Here is a 20,490-nt window from a genome sequence, read left to right on the forward strand (position 1 = left end):
TGCATCAATCATAATATACCTGCTTTGGCAATTGCAGTCACATGGTATATTAAAATGCATAAGCGTAATTTGCGGGTGGGACATGTTCCCACCACTTTTTCTCAGGGTCGATATTGTCCCCACGACTTTTTGAAACAGATCGAGGCACGGATGAATACAAATAAATAAAACATCTCCAGTTAAATAGCAGAGCATTAATTTAGTTAATTATTAAATAGAGACGATCTAGCGCATAAATGTGTTGTTTTTAAAATCATGCAGAGAGAGTGATCGTTGCCGCTGCTATCAGTGGCGCGGATACAGTGTTTTCTTGTGGCTCGGGCACTGTCTTCACTCGGACCCACGCTTCAATCTATCACTTGACGCTGTTGCGGAGACTCTATATTCGTTCCAGTGAAATCACAAAACAAAATGCACACAAACGTGTCCCTGCTTTAACCACTGATGAACATGTTCGGTTTTGATGAAATTTTTTTTTACGAGTGCGGATTAGAACCCGTAACCTCTGACATGCTTGGCAAAAGTTCTAACCACCATGTTCTTGTGTACATTACAGTACAAAAGAAAAATTACCGGATCTATGGATTTATTTAACAATATATATTAGTAGATTTCATTAAAAGACAGATTAAACCCAATGTTACTTTACTATTAAAATTGATTTCTAGATATCGTAATGTTTTTTTTTTTCCTAAAATTGTTATTGTACATATATACAAAAAAACCCCACCCCCACTCACACTCACACCTGTACCACCCACTTTTTAAACAGTGATTTCAGTATGACTGTGGGCTCAACCAATAACTGCATACCTTCTCCGAATTGTTTAAAGGGGTGCTATAATGAGCTTTTCACAACATGTAAAATAAGTCTTTGATGTCCCCAGAGTGTGTATGTGAAGTTTTAGCTCAAAATACCCCACAGATATTTTTATATAGCATGTTAAAGTTGTCACCGTTTTTGTGCCTGTCCCTTTAAATGCAAATGAGCTGCTGCTCCCAGCACATGGGGTGGAGCTTCAAGAGCTCGTGTCCTTTTACCTCACACAGACATGCACTGAAATTTTAAAAACTTTTAGCCTTTTATGTTCAAACCGAAGTCAGAAAGATGGAGAGACTCGAGAAGAAGTGACAACATGTAGACATTTCTGAATGGTTAGTTGGTGAATTTATGTAGCTTATGTGTAGTTATCTTCTAGTCATTGATTAGCATATTCTGTCTTGATAATCTATAAATCGTGTTCTGGGGGCAGGGTTTATGTAAAATAGGGTTGGTGATGTCACAAACCTGGGAGGAATGTTGTGTAGTCCCCATCGTTTGTTGTAGTCCTTAAAAAGCAATTTCTTTAAAAGAAAATATCTCCCTTTGCTTTGAACTTTGAGCGTCAGAACTTTGCAGATGTTGTTTATGCTCAAACAGCAACATTACACACTAACTAAAGTTAGAAAAGTGAAATCATATTCAACCATCCCTTTAACCAAAAACACTTCTTGCCTGGCCATATGTATCCATATGACTTTTATTAAATATTTATGAATATAGAAAATGATGCATCACAGGTGACTGCACTAACATTCCGTTGACATAGAAGGGCCTCTATTGTGGCCGTGTCGAGAATATGAGTTGCTTATCTCCACACCATACCACTAACTTTATTTAAGCATCTATCAGGCATTCAAATAACCTACAGTGATTACTTTGTAAATGAAGGACTCTTTGCCCTTATCAAAATGTTAATCTATGCCGCTCCTGACCCTTGATGCACTAATAAATATTAACAGCACAATCAGATTATTCATAGCCTGGCACGTCTCCTGAGCTTGTTGTTTGGTAAATATGAGATCTGTTGTTCTAAAGGGGCATTTGTTAAACGTCACACTCCAGGTGTGTATTCAGTATTGCTTCATGAATAGCTCATGTGCACGTATTGATGAGACTGTTCCTTTAAGCCAGACTTTGCCTTCCGCTGTTGTTTTTTAAGGTAAAGAATTACACGCATTGTGCATAGTTAGTGAAGCTTTTAGTTTTATTTGCATCACAGGAAGTTAGTAATTAGTTGTATAACAGAGATCTTCCCTAGAGCTTAATTCCATGTGACTGTACCACCCCTGGGGAGAAGGATAGAGCTAAAAGCAAGAGTTCTGTATGTGTGTTCATGTATGTGTCCATGTATGCTGGGTTCAAAATCCCATTGGAATAGTGTTCCTGTCTGTAAGGCTCTGCTCTGCACTGGTGGTCCAATGAAATATGCAAAGTATATGCATAATAAAGCACCATTCGGCATCAGTTTTCCCAATGAACACTGGGTTATTTTGTGTTGACTGTGTATTCGTCCCTAGAGTTTAAATGATTTGTGAATAAATTTAAAGCACAATAGAGTGTGTCCTCTCTCTGAAGACCTCTGACCTATCAGCATGATCACATTGATGGTGACTTACCCAGGGGCACAAACTTCAAATAATAGCAAATAGGGAAGGAAAACGAGGAATGAATATGGGCTCCATGGCAACAGTGAAACCCTTTGATATCCTTCCAGATCTTTCTGTAAGCATCTGATAGTTACCTGGAGAGGATTTTCAGCTCATCAAAAGTATACTTTAGGACCTCAGGATTGACAAGAGCATAAATTGAGAGCTAGCCAGTAGAAGTTGAAGGGAACATAGTTAGCAGCACTCAAAAAGGAAGAAACTGTGTTTATACGGTAGTTAGGTTCAGAGCTATAAATATATATAAAAAACTGCATTCAGAATTAGTTTGTTCATGTGTTTCATTACCTTATTTGCTTAATTCCTTTAGTGAATTGGGCGGCAAAACAATGTAAATATCATGTGCAAATAAATGCTGCTATCAGTGGCTGTGATTCTTAGTGAAATCTCCCTTTAGTCTGTGTTTTCTTGACTGTTGCATGTCTGCAGTCTAGCAGGCACAGTTTGCCACTCTTCTGCCAGATGTGTTGCATTTGGGGAAACATATGCTCCATTGTAGTTTAGGTCTGATAGTGTTCTATTAGGCTGTGATGGCCAAACCGAGACTTCCCTGAGGCTTTGCCATGTGGCCACTCGACACTGGCTACCCAGCGCCGTTTTTCCCCTGTGGAAGGACTATATCTGGAAGACGCCTAAGGTGTCCTATGCAGTGACTCTTTGCCCTTAAACAGCCAGATGGCCTGAACCATCCATTGTTTTTCTCCTTTTCTTCCTTCTGTCTGTGACATTTTTTTGTCTCTTTCCTTTTCCCCGTCATATATCGTTTTCTAAACTTTTTTTTACAATATTGTCACTATGACAATGGTACACTGTAAACCCTAAAACGACCGAAAAAACAAAACAATTTAAACAACTTTTAATAATACACATTCAGTTACATTAAGTGACACGGGGGTTTGCTTTATTAAAAGAAAAGGAGGGATGAGTCGAAATGACTTTTTATGGTAAAAAAACAAAACATTATTTCATAAATGCTTGACTTGTATTGATTGAGTTTAACTTGTAATGAATCTAGAAACTTCTTTTAACTTACATGTAGCCAGTTTGCTCTGACATAAATCTGTTCCCCCCTGAATAGAGACAGAGCGCAATGCGTCATAATCTGAAGACCACGCCCACTGGGGGGGAAAACAGTCCAACTGTCTCCATTGACTTTGCATTGCGAGAGGCTGCCTCCTTGTCATTTCTTGCTTCTAACAAAAGACAGAATTATGCCTAAAAGCTGCTATGTGACAAGGTGTTCAGCAAACTAAGAAACCCAGAAATAAGTTTTCATAAGCTGTCGACCATAAGCGTTTGAGGACATAAAAGTGGATACAGGGTGGAACGAATGGGTAAATTGTGGGATCCTGACACTCAGTATGCACTAAAAATACACCACGTGTGCAGTAAGTTAAACATTTGGTCACTGGTGAGTCAAATATCCAAATGTCAGTTTTATATATTATATTTCTGTAAAATAAACTATCCTGTGTTGCCGATTATGGTCTCCTCCAGCGGGCGTACATTAGTTCTCAGAGTAATGAGACACGTGACGCTCTGTCTCAACTGCCTGTATCCACTTTTATGTCCTAAACACTCGTTTTTTGGGGTCGAGAGCTAATAAAAACGTATTTCTGTGTTTTTTAGCTTGTTTGCTGTACACCTTGTCACACAGCAGCTTTTAGGCATTTTCTGTCTTTTGTTAGAAGCAAGAAATGACAAGGAGGCAGCCTCTCGCAATGCAAAGTCAATGGAGACGGTTGGATTGTTTTCCCCCCGGGTGTGGGCGTGGCCTAAATACGCTCTGTCTCTATGGGCTTGAACAGACCAGCGTGCTATTTTCATACATCCTACCAATAAGTGCACACGGCTGATTTCCTCTCCTTATCCCTTCACTGAGTTCATTGTTCATGTGGCCGTGCAGAAAGACTTCCCCTCTATGTCCCTGTTGTAATGAGAGAGAGTGGCTGCAAGAGCCCCGATGTGCTCAAACTTACTCTGGCACTGTATTGTTGTGTTTGTACATTCATGAGATGTGACTTAAATGGGTGAGCCGCACTGTTATTAATGTTTTACTTCTTTTCCCACCTTTTAAAAGCGTTCCGTCCGTTGTGAAAGCAAAAAGAGCGTGAATGAGATTAATGGTAAAACATGGCAGTTACATTGGAATACACTTTGTAATCACTTGTTAAAGATCTTCTTGTGCAGTACTCAACTAACTCAACTGACTTTAGGGTTATTGGGCTCAAAAGAAAAAACTTCCCATTAGTCTTTATTAATGAGAAAGCAATAACTTCAAAAGAGGCTCTCCATCGGATGCAACTTCTCCCTTCATGTCTCCAGCATGCTTTCATTTTAAAGTCATAAAGAAGCGTATGCCTTTGTGAAGATCCCCAAAGGTTCATAAGTCTCAATGTGAATAGATGAGGAAAGAGTTAGGCTGGTTAAGTTTGTGACATGTTGATGGCATAGACTTTAAAAATGGGATGTGGGTACACAAAATATGGGACTTTATTTGGAAGGAAAGGATGGGGAAGAACAGTTTTCACTGGTGTCAGCAATTGAAGGAGCCTCAGTGGAAATCAGCATGGGCCATTGTTTTTCGGTTGTGGAGCGTGATGCCAGCAGCGCTACTAGTTGTGTGGAAAAGTGTGATTGTGAGTAAAGTAAACAGGAAGAAAGGAAGAGAAGAGGCAAAAAAGTGTTACAAGTTGCTGATACACCATTTGGTGCTCTGTGTGGCAGGATGGACCAAGTTTGCCAGGCTGACCAGGGCATTAACCAATAGCCGGGGTACACTTCAGCAGCTCACGCCTATGAACAAGACTGAGGTCAGCCACAAGCATTCACGACTGGCAGAGGTGAGTGTCACGCGAAAAAAAAAAAAAAAATCAACCTGTTGGGGACTTTCCATTTACTTTTATACTGAGCTAATGACATTTTATGTTTTATGACATATTTGCATTTTTATATTTTCATTAAAACTGCATTAAGTTTTTTTCCTCGCTTGGACCTTTGAGTGGTCAGGTTTTAGGGCTGATTTTCATTACTTTTTGGAGACTTCTGGGCCTCACAATGTAGGAAAAACCTAACCCACACATATATAATCTATATGCACATACAAAAAGGTCAGCTGTCTTTGTCTTCAGTCCCACATTGCAGAAATAAATTCTGACATCATTTCCAGACAAATGATTGTTGACTCAGCTGTCCAATAGCTGCTGAAGTAAGCTTTATGTCTCTAAGCATTGGGTGTATTATATCGTATGGTTCCCTTACAACATGAATGGCCTTTTAATTCATGAGTTACAGTATAGTATATATTCCTTACAGTGCATAATTTTGACAGAGAAAAGACCAGCTTAGACCAGCATGATTTCTTTTTGTAGTGGCTTTGATGCACTGCAAAAAAAAATCCCAGTATTATTTTCTAGAAAAAAATAAATAAATACAGACATCCTTTATACAAAATCAATTGACTTTATATGGTACGATTTTTTTTGCGCCATTGTTTTAAGCAAAATTCTAACAAAAATGTATTGAGGTTTAAGGCCCGTTCACACCAAGAATAATAACTGTAATTATAACTATATTAGTGTTCACACCAACAGGTGATAATATTCTGTTTATTGTAGTCATGCACTGCAGTTTGCTGTCTGCCACTTTAAATGCTCAAACTCTTTTAAGCTGTGTGATTGGCTGATTGGCTGCCAGTGTTTTTATTGTTCATCAGCTGGAAAAATGTTCTGAAAGTGATTCCAAAGATATAATTATTCTGTGTTGTTATAGTTGTGGTGTTGATATCGCTATTCTCATAACTATTACTTTATAGTTTATAGAAATCTTATAGTGATCGTCACCATCCTTGGTGTGAACAGACCTTTATGGTTAAATCAGCAAAAAAAAAGTATGCAAATAAATGCATCTCGTTTTAAGGATGTTTGCATATGTTTACTTAAAAACAAGGCAAAAATACTGAGGAAAAAATCCCGATGGGCCCGCATAGCATGATATAAACCAGCAAATCTGGATGACTTTCTTTTTTAGCAAAGCTGGTTGATAAAGGTAGGCTTTAGTCAAGCAGTTAAGAAACCATGTGGTGACACCAGAACATTAAAATTCCATTCAAAACATATGCTGGTGACTAAAAATCTCAACGTCTGACCCCTTTTTCATCTCTCTCTCTCTCATTTTTTTTATTAACTCATTCAGTTTCTGTCTCATTCAGGCTCTTCAGCTGGGCTCTGACATCCTCCCTCAATACAAGCAAGAGGCTCCTAAAACTCCACCTCACATTATATTGCACTACTGCACCTTTAAGACCACTTGGGACTGGGTCATCCTCATCCTCACCTTCTACACAGCCATCATGGTGCCATATAATGTGTCATTTAAGACCAAACAGAACAACCTGGTGTGGTTGGTACTGGACAGCGTGGTGGATGTCATCTTCCTAGTGGATATTGTGTTGAACTTTCATACAACTTTTGTGGGACCTGGAGGAGAGGTCATATCTGACCCAAAGCTCATACGTATGAACTACTTGAAGACCTGGTTTGTCATAGACCTGCTGTCTTGCCTGCCCTATGACATCATCAATGCCTTTGAAAATGTGGATGAGGTAAGCACATGTTTTTATTAAAGCAATATTAATTGATTATTTAAATACAAATATGAATAATAATAATAATAATCATGCACACACGCATACACACACACACACACACACACATATATTCAGCAAGGACATTACATTTATCAAAAGTGACAGTAAAACTTAAAAAAAAAATAATAATTCAAATCAATGCTGTTCTTTTGAACTTTGCTTTAAAGAATGTTAAAAAAAAATGTATCATGGTTTCAACAAAAATATTAAGCAGCCATTGATAATAAGAAATGTTTCTTGAGCACCAAACCAACATACTTGAATGATTTGACAACATTGACATAAAAATTCGTCATATGTAACGAATCATTCAATCATTCAAAGGAATCATTAATGGAACTGTTAATGAATCTTTAAGAGTAATCCGAATCATTACCAGAAAGGTTAAATTCCTTATGATTCCCATAGTGTATAATATACTCTGATTCACACTCGTTTGGAGAGGATGTATGAATGATGTGATTCTGTTTCATCTGCATAGATTTGCTTTTATGTGTTGGTCTCTGCTGTGATAATGACTTAACTAAATACTTTAGCAACTTGAATGATGATTTAACTTTAAGACTTTGAAACAATTTACTCTGTGCATTATGTCTTTCATCCAAATGCCAAACTAAAATCTTTTGTATACAGTTTATTTGATCAGATGTAACATATCTGATTGTTCTCATATGACCAATTATGGTCAATAATCTTTCATCATCTTTGCTTTTATTAGCTTTGGTCTCGTGTTAATGAAGTATTTCAATCAAGTTTTCTGTGCTCAGCTCTTCTGTGCTCGCATTAAAATTGATCCTCCTCCATGTTACTAAAGTTGGTTATTTATCTGTGGTTCTTGTTTGTGGTAATTATTGTTTGCACAGGACTTCTCCAGCATACATTTTCAACTCTTACTGAGAAGAAACGAATGCAGCTTTTGTTCTGTCTTTCCCTTGCACAAGCGGTGCTGCTGAATGCGTGCTTTTGTGCGTGTCAGTAATGCTTTATTTTTCTCACCGAATGGGATTAGGGTTTTAGTGGACTCCTCCTCAACATTTCTAGCGGCTGAAGCTCTGACATGAAAACTATATCCATTATTGCCATCTCTTTCCATGTCAGTGGCTGCTCACTGTACTGGGTATTAGCCTACCCACCCAGACAGTTCAGTGATAAGTGAACTGGTTGAATCCTGGAGTCTGAAGATATTTTGAGAAATGCTTTCAGTGATTTATTTTTTGTTAAATGCTTTGAATGGAATGGAAATATTAAATGGGTTTGGTTACCAACTTTCTTCAAAATATTTTCTTTTGTGTTCCGCAGAAGAAAGAAAGTCATACAGGTTTGGAAAGACATGAGTGATTAAATGATGATCTATCCCTTTACATGTTCTTGAAGTAGATTATAGTGGAGGTTAGGGTTAGTTCCTGGATAAACTACACCTGTGTTTTGAGTGTAAAGCACTTCCAGTGCTCTTTTTGTACTTCTGTGTATTTGGAGTTCTTCTGGAGGATCTGCTGGAGATTTTACTCGCCATGTTTTTTAATCTGTCCTGTCTGGAGGCATCAGTCCAGCTAATATTAGAGTGCTGAGAAGGAAGTGATCATCCGAAAAACTTTAAATGGGCACAGGCGTCCTAATGGCTGTAGGTTGAATTGGGCAACTGTGGACATTCAGAATAAAATATGATTCTCCTTTAAGCTTCTTTACATTATTCATCTCCATATGCATGGTATGATATATTTATCCAACAAAATACCTATTCGGCTTCCTACTGGTGCCCATAAGTTCATGGTTGCCCAGGCAACTGGCATCCTCTCCCTTTGTGGTGATGTTGTTGGAATGCATTAGTCTCTGCATCATTGGAACACAATGAAGCCCCAAAACTGCCCTGATCTCAGTGAAGTGTTCCTGTGTCATCTGGGACTGAGCAGGCACTGCTCTGTCACTCTTGATGTGGTTGAAATCTGCATGTACAGGCTGAGTTCAGCTAAGGTTACATCTCAGATACTTATTAAAATAGGGGAGATTAAATGTTTGTTTGTGTGGCTGCTTTATTTCCTTAAGCTTAGTGATAATTCTGTGATCAAGAGCAACTCATATTACACTTTTAGTGAGATGGTATTGGACTATACAGCGGGAATGTTTTGGGTGTTATGTTCAATAGGTTTTGGGATCTTTTCTAGTTTACCATAATTTTAGGAATATAATGAAATCCAAAGAAATACACTTAAGCTTAAAATCAGAGTGGAAGAGTTAAGATTTCCATACTGTGTTTGCAAGTTTCAGAGCCCATGCTGTTCTTACACCTTATGTCATTATCTTGTCAAAAAACAGCCACCAGTTATTAAAAAGTTATGATTTGAGCGTTAAACCCCTGCCCCAGAAACCAATAAGCTGAGGTGAAAAACTTGTAATGTAATATCAAAGACTTTTTACATTTTATTTCATTGAGCAATATGGCAACTCAATACTGAATGGTTTCTTGATAAGAAGGAATTTCTTTGAACCTGCGATGCTGTAAATAACCATTTAAGAACCTTTATTAATAATAGTGTGAGGAGATGATCTCTGTCAGCTGACAGCTTTAGATTAAGTTTTAATAAAGAAGGAAACAGATCAAGATAGATAATTAAAAGGATAGAGAACAGAGGAGAAATAGAATAAAGCAATAAGCCCCGCGAAGCCGTGATTTACAGTGAATACAGTGATCAGAATCAAGGACCGGAACTATCCGTTTTACAAAATTTGATTGATCAAACTCAAAAGCATTAGGTAATTTAGGGAAGGAATAAAATAAATGTTGATTAAAACATCATATGCCAATGTGTTCATATTGTGCACACTGAATACATTTACCAGCAGAGATTGTTTTTATGAAAGCTGATGGTCTCTTACACAGCTGCTGTTGAAATGTCATACCCAGTTTTTTCAGCTGACCCCCAATGAATTCTGTTTTGTCTCCCAAACCTGAAACAAACCACAATCTCAACAGGACACTTGTTGAGCTGGCAGACGTTATTGCTAGATGCCCACTGAGCCCTGAAAACCAAAGAGGGTTTTGAGGACGGCAGTGCAATTTTATCAACACTAAAAGTAATAATTAGTATTTCAATAACTAATAATCTAAAAAAAACAAAACATATTTCATATTTTTATTATAATAATCATGTTGAAATAATTGAATGCCTTACCCATTGGCAAACATTTTTTTGTTTTGTTTTAAGCAGAAAAGTTTGCTAAACCTGGGAAAACAAATGACTAATGGGAAAAGAAAAATATATGCATAAAAGTAATGAAAATATAAATTATATTATTTAAGAATCTTGTTTATTAGATTTTAAATTACAAAAATACTGACTGAAAAATGATTTGCTGTGATGAAAAATGCCTTTGAAACTTTAGCAAACAGAAAACTTGTGATGTCACTAACAATAAAAAAATCTGCTCATAATAATAATAAAAAAAAAAAAAATCTGCTCATAATAAAATGCTGCAAAGTGTGTTATAAATATTTGAAGGCACAGGCAGTTGACAAGAGTGCGACTGTCTGTCATGGGGATTGATGTGCAGCTGTCAGATGTTTTCCTATGAGCTGGAGCCTGTTCTGTCTTTGTGTCCCCTGTGGACCACATGTCCCTGTCTATGGCTATTCCGGTCTCTTGACTTGTGTTGTAAAATACTTGCTCTTTTTCTGCACATATTATAGGGATATATTATAAATGAAGATTCTGCCATGTACTCGCCCTCATCTTGTTCCAAACTTTCTTTCTTTTGTGGAAAATAAAAGGAAATTAAGAAGCTCTTAGGAAGTAGCTCTCCAATGTTTTGTTATATGCCTCAATACACAAGAACACACACACATATATATATATAAAACAATATGAAGGTGAGTGAGTGATGACAGAATTCTCAAGTAAACTATTTCTTTAATCATTTCACAATATCCATTGTTCAGAAGGTGTATAGGCTACATCAATTGTTGTTACATAACGCTTGTGTTTTTTTTAGCATCTTGATTTGCTTACAGCTGCTGTTCTGTACATTCTAATTACTTTGACACGTTCAGTGTGCTGCTGTCCAGATCTAATATCTGTAAATGGGTCTCTTGAATCCTGAAGTCCATCTCTGAGCTTATTATATGCATGCGCCAGTGTAGTTTGGCGTGATGCGAAACGTCTGCCTCTGTCTTTCTGACTTAGGATCCCATTGTAGACCCTTCTGCGGTGGGCCACTTGCCAGCTACAGCCCACTCTTCACGCAACGCCACACGTGCGGAGGACTCTGTGTTGCCTGTAAGTTCGCACTCCTTTCTTGTGTTGTTTATGGTCCTTCTGCACCATTTTCTAATTTGTACTGCAGTTCAGTAACCTCTCCCCTATTCAATGTTGAGCAGAGATGCACTAATGGCTCTCTAATTTATGCTAATGTTGCTCTGAATGCTGCACCCCTTAGTGTGTTTGTTTATCTAAAGTGATTTTAGATGCAAGTCAATTCAAATTAGATGGCGCAAGCTTCATTCTCCATGCCCTGACACACACAACCACACACAACATGTTTCTCCAATAGGCATTAATGTTTCTCTTCCATTATCCCATGTTACATCTATGGGGTCGTCACATCTAACTGAACATTTATGAGCACACATAACCTTCTACTATTCACACCCTTTCAGCTATTCATCTGTTTGGCCTTAAAGACAAAGACAAAAAAAAAAACGTTATTATTTACTAAATGCTACATAAGCACAGTTGCAAATTAGATATAGGCCCTCAAAATGATAAATTACTTGGAAAAGTATCCATTAGGAGCTGCTCTGCCTGGGGAGTTGACTGTGTTGGCAAAATTAGCATCAGTTTTTTTGCTAGTGTAATAAAAGCCTTAGGTTTTCATGCAATATTGCAGAATGAACACATCTATTTTTACCTTCCTTCCTCCGTGTCGGTGTCTAGGGAAAATTGCTCCTTTCAGGAACATAAAGCATGTTTGAAAATTAGCCTTTTGATTATGTGACGGCTGGAACAAAAAAGCAGAAATCCTCAGTGGAGGAAATGCTAATTAAACCTGTGAGGTACATATCACGGTCACTATTTATAAACAGTTCTGGGCTGACAGTCCAAAGCTGTTGAGGATGCAACAATTAGGTATACTTACTTCTCACCCCCTCATTTTCACTCTGCCAGCTTAAAAAGTGAATTCCATCAAGTGTCTGCAGAGAACGTGTTGTTCCATTTTTTTTTCCTCCAGATAACCTACCAGTTGTCCTCTGGAAGATAAAATACATTTGACTGAAACATTTAGGATCAATTACAAAGTTCTATATGTGCTTCTGCTCTCTCGTGTTTATTCAATATTTAATTCATATTTATTAATGCTTATTAATAAAGTTATTGAATATTTAATTGTTTGGATATCTCAAAATGGGTATCCATTTCTACAATATAAAGTTGTGAAGCCAAAATTCATTTGTAGCATTTAAGTCTGCTTTAGTTTTTAAGTGTTTTATTTTATTTTTTTATGCAATATAGTACGGATGTTTAATGTCGGAGATTTATTGGTTATTGGCCATAATATAAATATATAGTTAAGCCATGAATTCTGCGCAGGCTGATAGGTACTTTACATGCAGTCAGTAAGCAATCATATCATTACCACATGGCATAAGCTGATTGGCCTCTGGCCAATGAGATTGCTTGTTCAAAATATCAGAGTTCCTCTAAAACCCTCCATCTCCCCCCAGCTCCACATGCCTAGAGCTGCAAGTTTATTTATGCAGCAACAGCATATCTCACATGCTCACAGCAGCGTGTCTGTGAATCTACCGTACCAGTAGTACTGGTACCAGTCGGTACTAGAAAAAAAAAAGTTAACACTAACAACATTTCTTCAGTAACTGAGTGCCAGGTATATTTGGTACACGCTGATAGACGCTGCTTTCAAATGCTCTCGTTCATGTTTGTTTGAGCGCTCTCTGAGTGTCAAAGGTTTCTATTAACACCGTGTTTTTATAAGTTTGAGCATTGTAGCCAATCACAATCATATCTGTTGAGCGCGTGAACACAAGTTTGTTGAACTTGAGCTGCGTGTGCGGGAATCCTGTGTAAACACGATGTATATAAGACATTCATTGTACAATTAAGACAGCTTTTTTATTATAATGGGTGTTTTCGCTAAAGTACAAAATTCAGTGAGCTTGCGATTTAGAGATTGACAGCCTTAGTGATTATAAAGAGATGGCTATGCTCTTGCTTTCTGTTTATTACCCTTACACAATCTGAATACAAGTTTAGTTTTTGATGCCACTAAATACACTGCACAGTTTCTGGATTGAAAACTGTATTTTAATGCACGATTGAATCGGAAACTGCCATGATTGACAGTGATAACCAATGGACAGGACAAAATTATAATTCAGCAGTTTTTGCTCGGGTTACCGAAATTGGTACAGAGAACTGCAAATATTTACTGGTATTGGTAGCGACTACTGAAATTTTGGTACCGTGTCAACCTTGGTAGCATGTCAATACTAGCAGATCTAGTCCACCAAGGCCAAATACATTAACATTTCCATATTCATTAACATGCTAAAACTATTTTGAGAGTTAAATAAATATAATTATGGCTTAATGATATAATATAAACAATTATCAAAACTATCGCATTGACTAGAATTGTAATATTGGTGTGACCCTAATTTTCAGTTTCACTGGAACAAGTCTTTCATTTTCACTGGGAGTTACTGCGACCACTGGTGATGCCAAGCAATCTAAGCAAAAACTACAACCAGTAAGAGAGTGCAAGCAGTTGTGTCATGTGATCTGATTCCTGATACACTTTAATATTGCATTTGTGTAGAAACGCCTACTAGCAAGCAAACTCCAGTGATTAAACCTCTGTCACTGTGACCCTTTCTTAGTGGCCCTTTAGAATTGTTGCACTTTCGTTTAACCCCATATTTAGTCTAGATCTTCCCCCACATTCCTTGCAGAAAATGTCTGCATATTTTACGTAGGCCTACCTATGAGTTAATGCTGTATTTGTGTATGTTAAGAAAACTCTTAACAAATATATGTTAATCAGAGTGGGCTTTTATTTCCCTTTAAAGACCTATAATCAGCATTGGCCTGAAGTTGACAAGCAATGTTTAAGCTTTTGTTCAAAGGAATACAGTGCAAGTGTGGGCATAGCTGAGTGAAAGCATCCTCTTTATTTTGCTTCCAGAGCCAAAAAGACTATATTTATTTCACCCTTTAATGACACAGACTAGACAACATACATCCAAACTATTAGCTGTTATCTTTCATACACTTAAAAGAATTTGCCTGATCAGTAAAACAACTTTGTTCACTCATGAGATCTAAGGTTCTCTTTGGATGTGCCCTGTGGAGTTGTAGGATCAGTCAAGGAACCTAGCTATCCATTGTCTCCTGCTCCTCTGACATGAAAGGTGTCTGATCAAAGTGGCTATAGGCTGAAAGAGCAGGTCTCTGGAGCTATATGACACCCATCAACATGGAATTATTCATGTTCAAGTGAACATGGAAGATCTTACCTTGAAATCCACACCTGGCTTTTTAAAGTCATGATCTGTATTTACTAAGCCTTTCAAGTGTACCTTATGAATATAAGCCTATTTATATGTGCCTACATACATCTTTATTGTTTAGGTTTGTATGCTTTTTTAAAACCCAGATTGTTTTCTTTTCAGTCTGATATGTTTATGTTGCACACATATAGGTATGTAATCTTCCAAACCTATGCAAAAATGTGCTGCATATAAGTAAAATGTAATGTAATCTATTAATTTATTTAAAAATACATGAATGTATTTTGCTACATATAATGACTTGAATACAACTCTTCTAAAAAGAGCATAATTTATTTCTAAATTAAAATTAATATGAATAATTTTTAGAGGCATTAAGTCAAAAATAAGTGATATCATAATGAATCATTTGATGCGACCAGTGTGTAGTAACATGCGGGGAAAACAGAAAACAGAAAATTATAGAGAGAACCTGGAGACCCTGTCATTTCATGAAATAAATTCCATGTATACCCACCGAAATACATAATATCATGAATTACTAGTTCATATTTTGTGAAAAAATTTTTTTACCTTTTGAAAATGATGATTAAGGTGTGCACACTTGCATGTATTTATGGCAGATCTTCTTAGTCTTACTTGGGTGTTATTATTTCTTTTGTCTGTAGGTCATCTAGTTTTAACATGTTCTTACCATCTCTCTTTTTCTTTGCCAGGGTCTCAGCAGCCTGTTCAGCTCACTGAAAGTGGTGCGTTTACTCCGCCTGGGTCGAGTGGCACGCAAACTGGACCACTATCTGGAATACGGTGCTGCTGTATTAGTTTTACTGGTGTGTGTCTTTGGCCTGGTCGCACATTGGCTGGCCTGCATCTGGTACAGCATTGGAGATTACGAGGTCATCGATGAGGCCACCAACAGCATCAAGACGGACAGCTGGCTTTATCAGTTAGCTAACAGCATTGGCATGCCATACCGCTACAATGCCAGCGGTTCTGGCCAGTGGGAGGGTGGTCCCAGTAAGCACACGCTCTACATATCATCTCTCTATTTCACCATGACAAGTCTCACCACCATTGGCTTTGGGAACATTGCACCAACTACAGACGGGGAGAAGATCTTCTCTGTGGCCATGATGATGGTGGGCTGTAAGTATCACTAAATGGTTTCCTTGCTTTCATGCTTCATCAGAAAGTTGGTTAATGCACGGACATTAAGTATGCGCGATATCTTGGTGTCGTACCGGTTATTGGCCAATATTAGAGATGTTTTGGGTAATGCTCAATATTGTATATTTAATTGGACATGGTAATTTTTGATTGCCATCTTCTAACACTCACTTAAATTTAATGTTTAAAAACCTTAAAGCTGCAGTCTTAACTTTTTTGTGTGTTTAGAATTGACAAAATCTATATAATGAGCGAGTACATCATTAATCCATTTTCCAAACCGTGTTTTTGTATTATCCTGAATAACTACGGTACTCCTATAATACGCGTTTATATTCTGACTATTTAAGACCGGTCGGGTCGTACCACTGCGGAGTAGCCCAGTACGTGTGTGACTCGTCATATAGACATAAACAGAGAGAAGTAGCTCCTGCTACAATGTTCTTCCGCAAGACTCATGCAGTTCTGTTTATTAACCGCTAGAGCGCCAAAAGTTACGGACTGCAGCTTTAACAAAGGAATATCCATTTTTCATACTGTACATTTGGATAAAATAAACTTAAAATACACCTAAATTAACCTATAGCATTTAAAATAACTGATTTTAGTTTTTAATGTTTTATTTTGTATTTATTTAGACAAAAATAGTGTCGAATTTGATACTGACCAATTATGAAATATTGGCTAGAATTTTAATATCAGCGCATCCTGTACGGTTTAAGCTAATCTTCTCAGTTGGGAATATGCTTCAATTAGCATCAGCGGAGTGCCTATTATATTCTCACCAATCAGCGCATGTCAGCAAACTTTAAGTGGAATTTAAAAGCATTGCAGACATATTGATAGGTATCATATAACATCATATAATTTGATATAAAACAATTTTCTGCCCTTGCAGGATTTCTGTTTAGAAAAACATTTGCATCATGTCCTAATATGACCTGTGATGCATCTTTGAAAACATTTCCTGAAATTTCTCTCTCTAAGCTGCTACATTTGATCAAAAATTAATAAGATTGTACAGGCTTTAAACCTCCTCAGACTGTAACGCCTCACTTTGCTCTTCGTCACCTAATCACTTGCTGTTATCTTCAGAGTTCTCCAAGGATCCTAAGTACTGTAGCAGTGCATGTCAGCTTTTGAATTACAGAGAGCAGGTCCATCAGAAATCCATTAGAGATCCACAGGTCTAACAGATAGCATGAGATACAGTAAACTAAGCTGTGACTAGTAGCTTTTGGCTGAGATGGCGAGTGGTAGGCAGCCAGGAGTGAGTCAGTGGGGAATAATGGCACTGCTTAATACATCATTTAGGAAGAGACATATTGTGCAATACTTCTGACAAATTAAATGGCAGTTAGATTACTGTTCAAGGTGAAGTGTGTAATTTTTTTGACGCTAATATACTACCTTCTATACCAGTTTAAGATGCAGAGACAACTGAGTCAGCCTTTTTCAAAACATCCTTGCAAAAAAATAATAAAGAAATGAAATAAAAAGAAATTATATATATATATATATATATATATATGTGTGTGTATATATATATGTGTGTGTATATATATATATATATAAAATGTTTTTTTTTCTTAATGAGTGTTTTTGTCTAGTTTTCTAAAATATCTAAACATCCTTACAAGATAAATAGAATTCAAAAAAATTAATTGACATTAAAAAAAAACATCCATCAATTTATCCAGTCTTTATAGAGTCGCTGGGATGCTGGAGCCTGTTTATTTATTTATTTATTCATCCAAACTGCTTGACCTATGTAGGATCGCTGGGATGCTATAGTCAGGATCTTTTAGCAAGCAGTCTTTATTCCATGAACACACAAACACAAAGATAATCCAAACTTTTTATTTAATTTTTCATAAAATGTACAGTTCTTTAGATTTATTTCTTTAAAAAATATCAAAATAGTTGTGTAATGATACCCTTATGGGACGATTCGATACATATCACAAATTGAACTCACAATATAATATTATTGTGATACTCCAAGACATATAGTAAAAGGTTAACAAAAAATGTACAGTTGATTATTGGCTTGGACTTGGTGCTGGTAACCCAATGCACAGGAAGATGGTGACACCAGAATAAAAATATGATTCTGAAGCTGAAAATACAGAATTATTTTAGACGAACATGTTTGCACTCTGTCACTGGCTAGATATATTTAAAATAATGTAGGCCACTTTTTACTGGTAACATAAGACATTTGGCATTATCAGGACCCACAAATATTCCCCCATTGGCACTGCATTATTATACATTATATTCAACATTATAAATAGTAGTTTAATGCAGTACTGACACTAAAACTCTGTAAACCTGAATTTTTTCTCACAAAGAAATTTTCATTTTGGGTGAACTATAAATAATACATATTGTCACTATAACAATACATGCATTTTTGTATTGCAATATATTGTGACATGATATATTGTTATATACAAAATATATTTGAGCAGTGATTGCTGTTTATTTTAATAGTATGACACTTGTGGCTCAGTATGGTGTGAGATTTCATTTTTAGACTTTCAGTGAGTGTCACTAGTAGCGCAGAAATTACATGCTTCAGCTTTAAAGTTTTAATTAGAAAGCTGACTAAAGGTAGTTTAATTTGGCAGACTCTAGCTTATAAAGCACAACTGGCTTCAGATAAGATTTAGCGGTAGTGGGCCGCAGTGCTAATCATTTCCTGATGTGTACTGTAGTAGTGCAGTGCTTGCTGTTGGTTTATTGCTTGGTTGTTCTGCACCGTCTGAGTTTCTTGTCATACTTCTCTCTGCGAACACAAATGACAGCAGATGGGGAGAAAGTACTGTGTTGTTTGTGGATTTATCTCACAGTGCTACAATATGGTGCATTGCGTAGTATTCTGTTGTACTACATAAGCCAAATCCTATACTAAATTATGATGAAGCAGACATTTTGCATTAATGAACCATATGAATTCATAAAGACCAGCAGATTTACACAAACTGAGTTTAATTGCCTGTTCGCAGAGTGCTAATCACGGACATGTGGATGTACTTTTTCTGTGGTCTTGTAGAATAAATGTTTAATGCACAGTATGAATGGGACTGGATTTATATTAGATCTGTGGAATTACCATTAGACTAATCACCATGGCAAAGCCAGCTGTGCTGATCTGACCCTTTTTATTTAAGTGAAACATAGAGCTACAGTTTAGACTCTTGTTCTTCTCCTTTGTTGCATAAATCTTCTTTGTTCTTCTTTTTTAAAATGTAAATCCTGGGCTTCTAGGCTTGCTAAGGTTGTATGTATCTTTGTGGGACTGAGAGAGAGCAATTAGGACTGCTAATTGCTGCCCTTAAAGGGACAGTTCATCCCTCATTACTCATGTTGTTCCAAACCCATATGACATTTATTCTATGGAACACAACATGTAAGTGATTATATTCACTGCATATGTTCACTTCCAGTGAGCTGTTATCTCAAAAATTGCTGTCAGTTATTAGAACTCTGAATTGTGAATAAATCAATCAGAAATTTTGATTCTGTTTCAGAATGATTATTTTAATATGATTTATACTGTTATAGTATTTATTCATATTTTAAATGAGCTTAAATGAGCTCCTGATCAAAACACAGGTGATGAAGAAGCAGAAACAATAATAATATGTAAAATAACACAATCACCAAAATTTTGATATATTGCATGTTTTACAACAAAATATTCTGTGGGCCATGAAAATTTGGTGAAAATAAAAAAAATGACAACTTTAAAAAAAGAAAAGAAAACGCTGGCGGGGAAAGAGTTAAGCTGATTTCATTTCAGTTATTTCTAAATTTCTCTTACATTTTTTTTCCATCTCATATTTATATTTTATTTTATTTCAGCATTAAAACAAAAATGATTTTTAACAGTTTATGTTAACATACAACAATGCTAAAGAAGAATTTTGAATGAGATCAATCAGTTCTTTGAAAAGAAGCAGCTCAAAAGAATGATTTATTCACTGATCCAGGTCTCAAGTCATTTTTGCTCACTATAAACTATTGTTGTATGTTTTTGTGTTTTTCAGTCATTCTCCATTTGTGTTCTACTGGAAAACAAAGTAACATCAAATGGGTTTGGAATCACATGAGGGCGAGAAAACTAGGATTTTCATTTTTTTGCGTGAGCTATTCCTTAAAGACCTCTCTGAACTGATTAATAAAACATACATTACATAACAAATTGCCCGGTCCACATCTCCCTCTCTTTACCTCATGCACTCAAGCATGTTACCTTAGGGTGTAAGACACATGTGTGACTGTAGTTCAGAAGAATCCAAGCAGCACACCATTTTAATACTGTCGGTATAAGAGTTATGGTGTGTGCTGACTAAGGAAATTGATGCTCTGTGTATCAGGACTCCTTGGAGCCACACTGTCATGTGACCACTGTCTTATAGGTCCTGAATCTACCGATACCTCTGGCAGTGACCAGAGTGCTACTGCAGTACAGTTCAGTCAGCAGTAATGGTCTCACCCAGGGGCTTTCCAAAGGTTTATGTGTTCCTGGTACACCAATATGATAGTTTCTCCATCTCATAGACCTACAGTACCCATAATGACCCTCAGTGGCTCATTTTTGAGCTATCTTTGAGCATCAACTGTTGTAGGGGACTGTTACAGTCAGCACAGGGGATAC

At 36.8% G+C, this 20,490-nt stretch overlaps 1 protein-coding gene across 1 annotated transcript in view; it reads left to right on the forward strand.

Annotated features, from left to right (window-relative positions):
- The window catches only part of kcnh5a (potassium voltage-gated channel, subfamily H (eag-related), member 5a), an 87,488-nt gene that overhangs the window by 19,894 nt on the left and 47,104 nt on the right, over positions 1-20,490 (forward strand). Inside the window, exons 5-7 of the mRNA XM_084090133.1 lie at positions 5,215-5,330; positions 6,698-7,090; positions 15,374-15,803. Coding sequence (XP_083946259.1) covers positions 5,215-5,330; positions 6,698-7,090; positions 15,374-15,803 — 939 coding nt within the window. The remainder of the gene's footprint in view (positions 1-5,214; positions 5,331-6,697; positions 7,091-15,373; positions 15,804-20,490) is intronic.

This window comes from Abramis brama (assembly GCF_963993115.1).
Source record: "Abramis brama genome assembly, chromosome: 18".
In the NCBI taxonomy this organism is placed as follows: Eukaryota; Metazoa; Chordata; class Actinopteri; order Cypriniformes; family Leuciscidae; genus Abramis; species Abramis brama.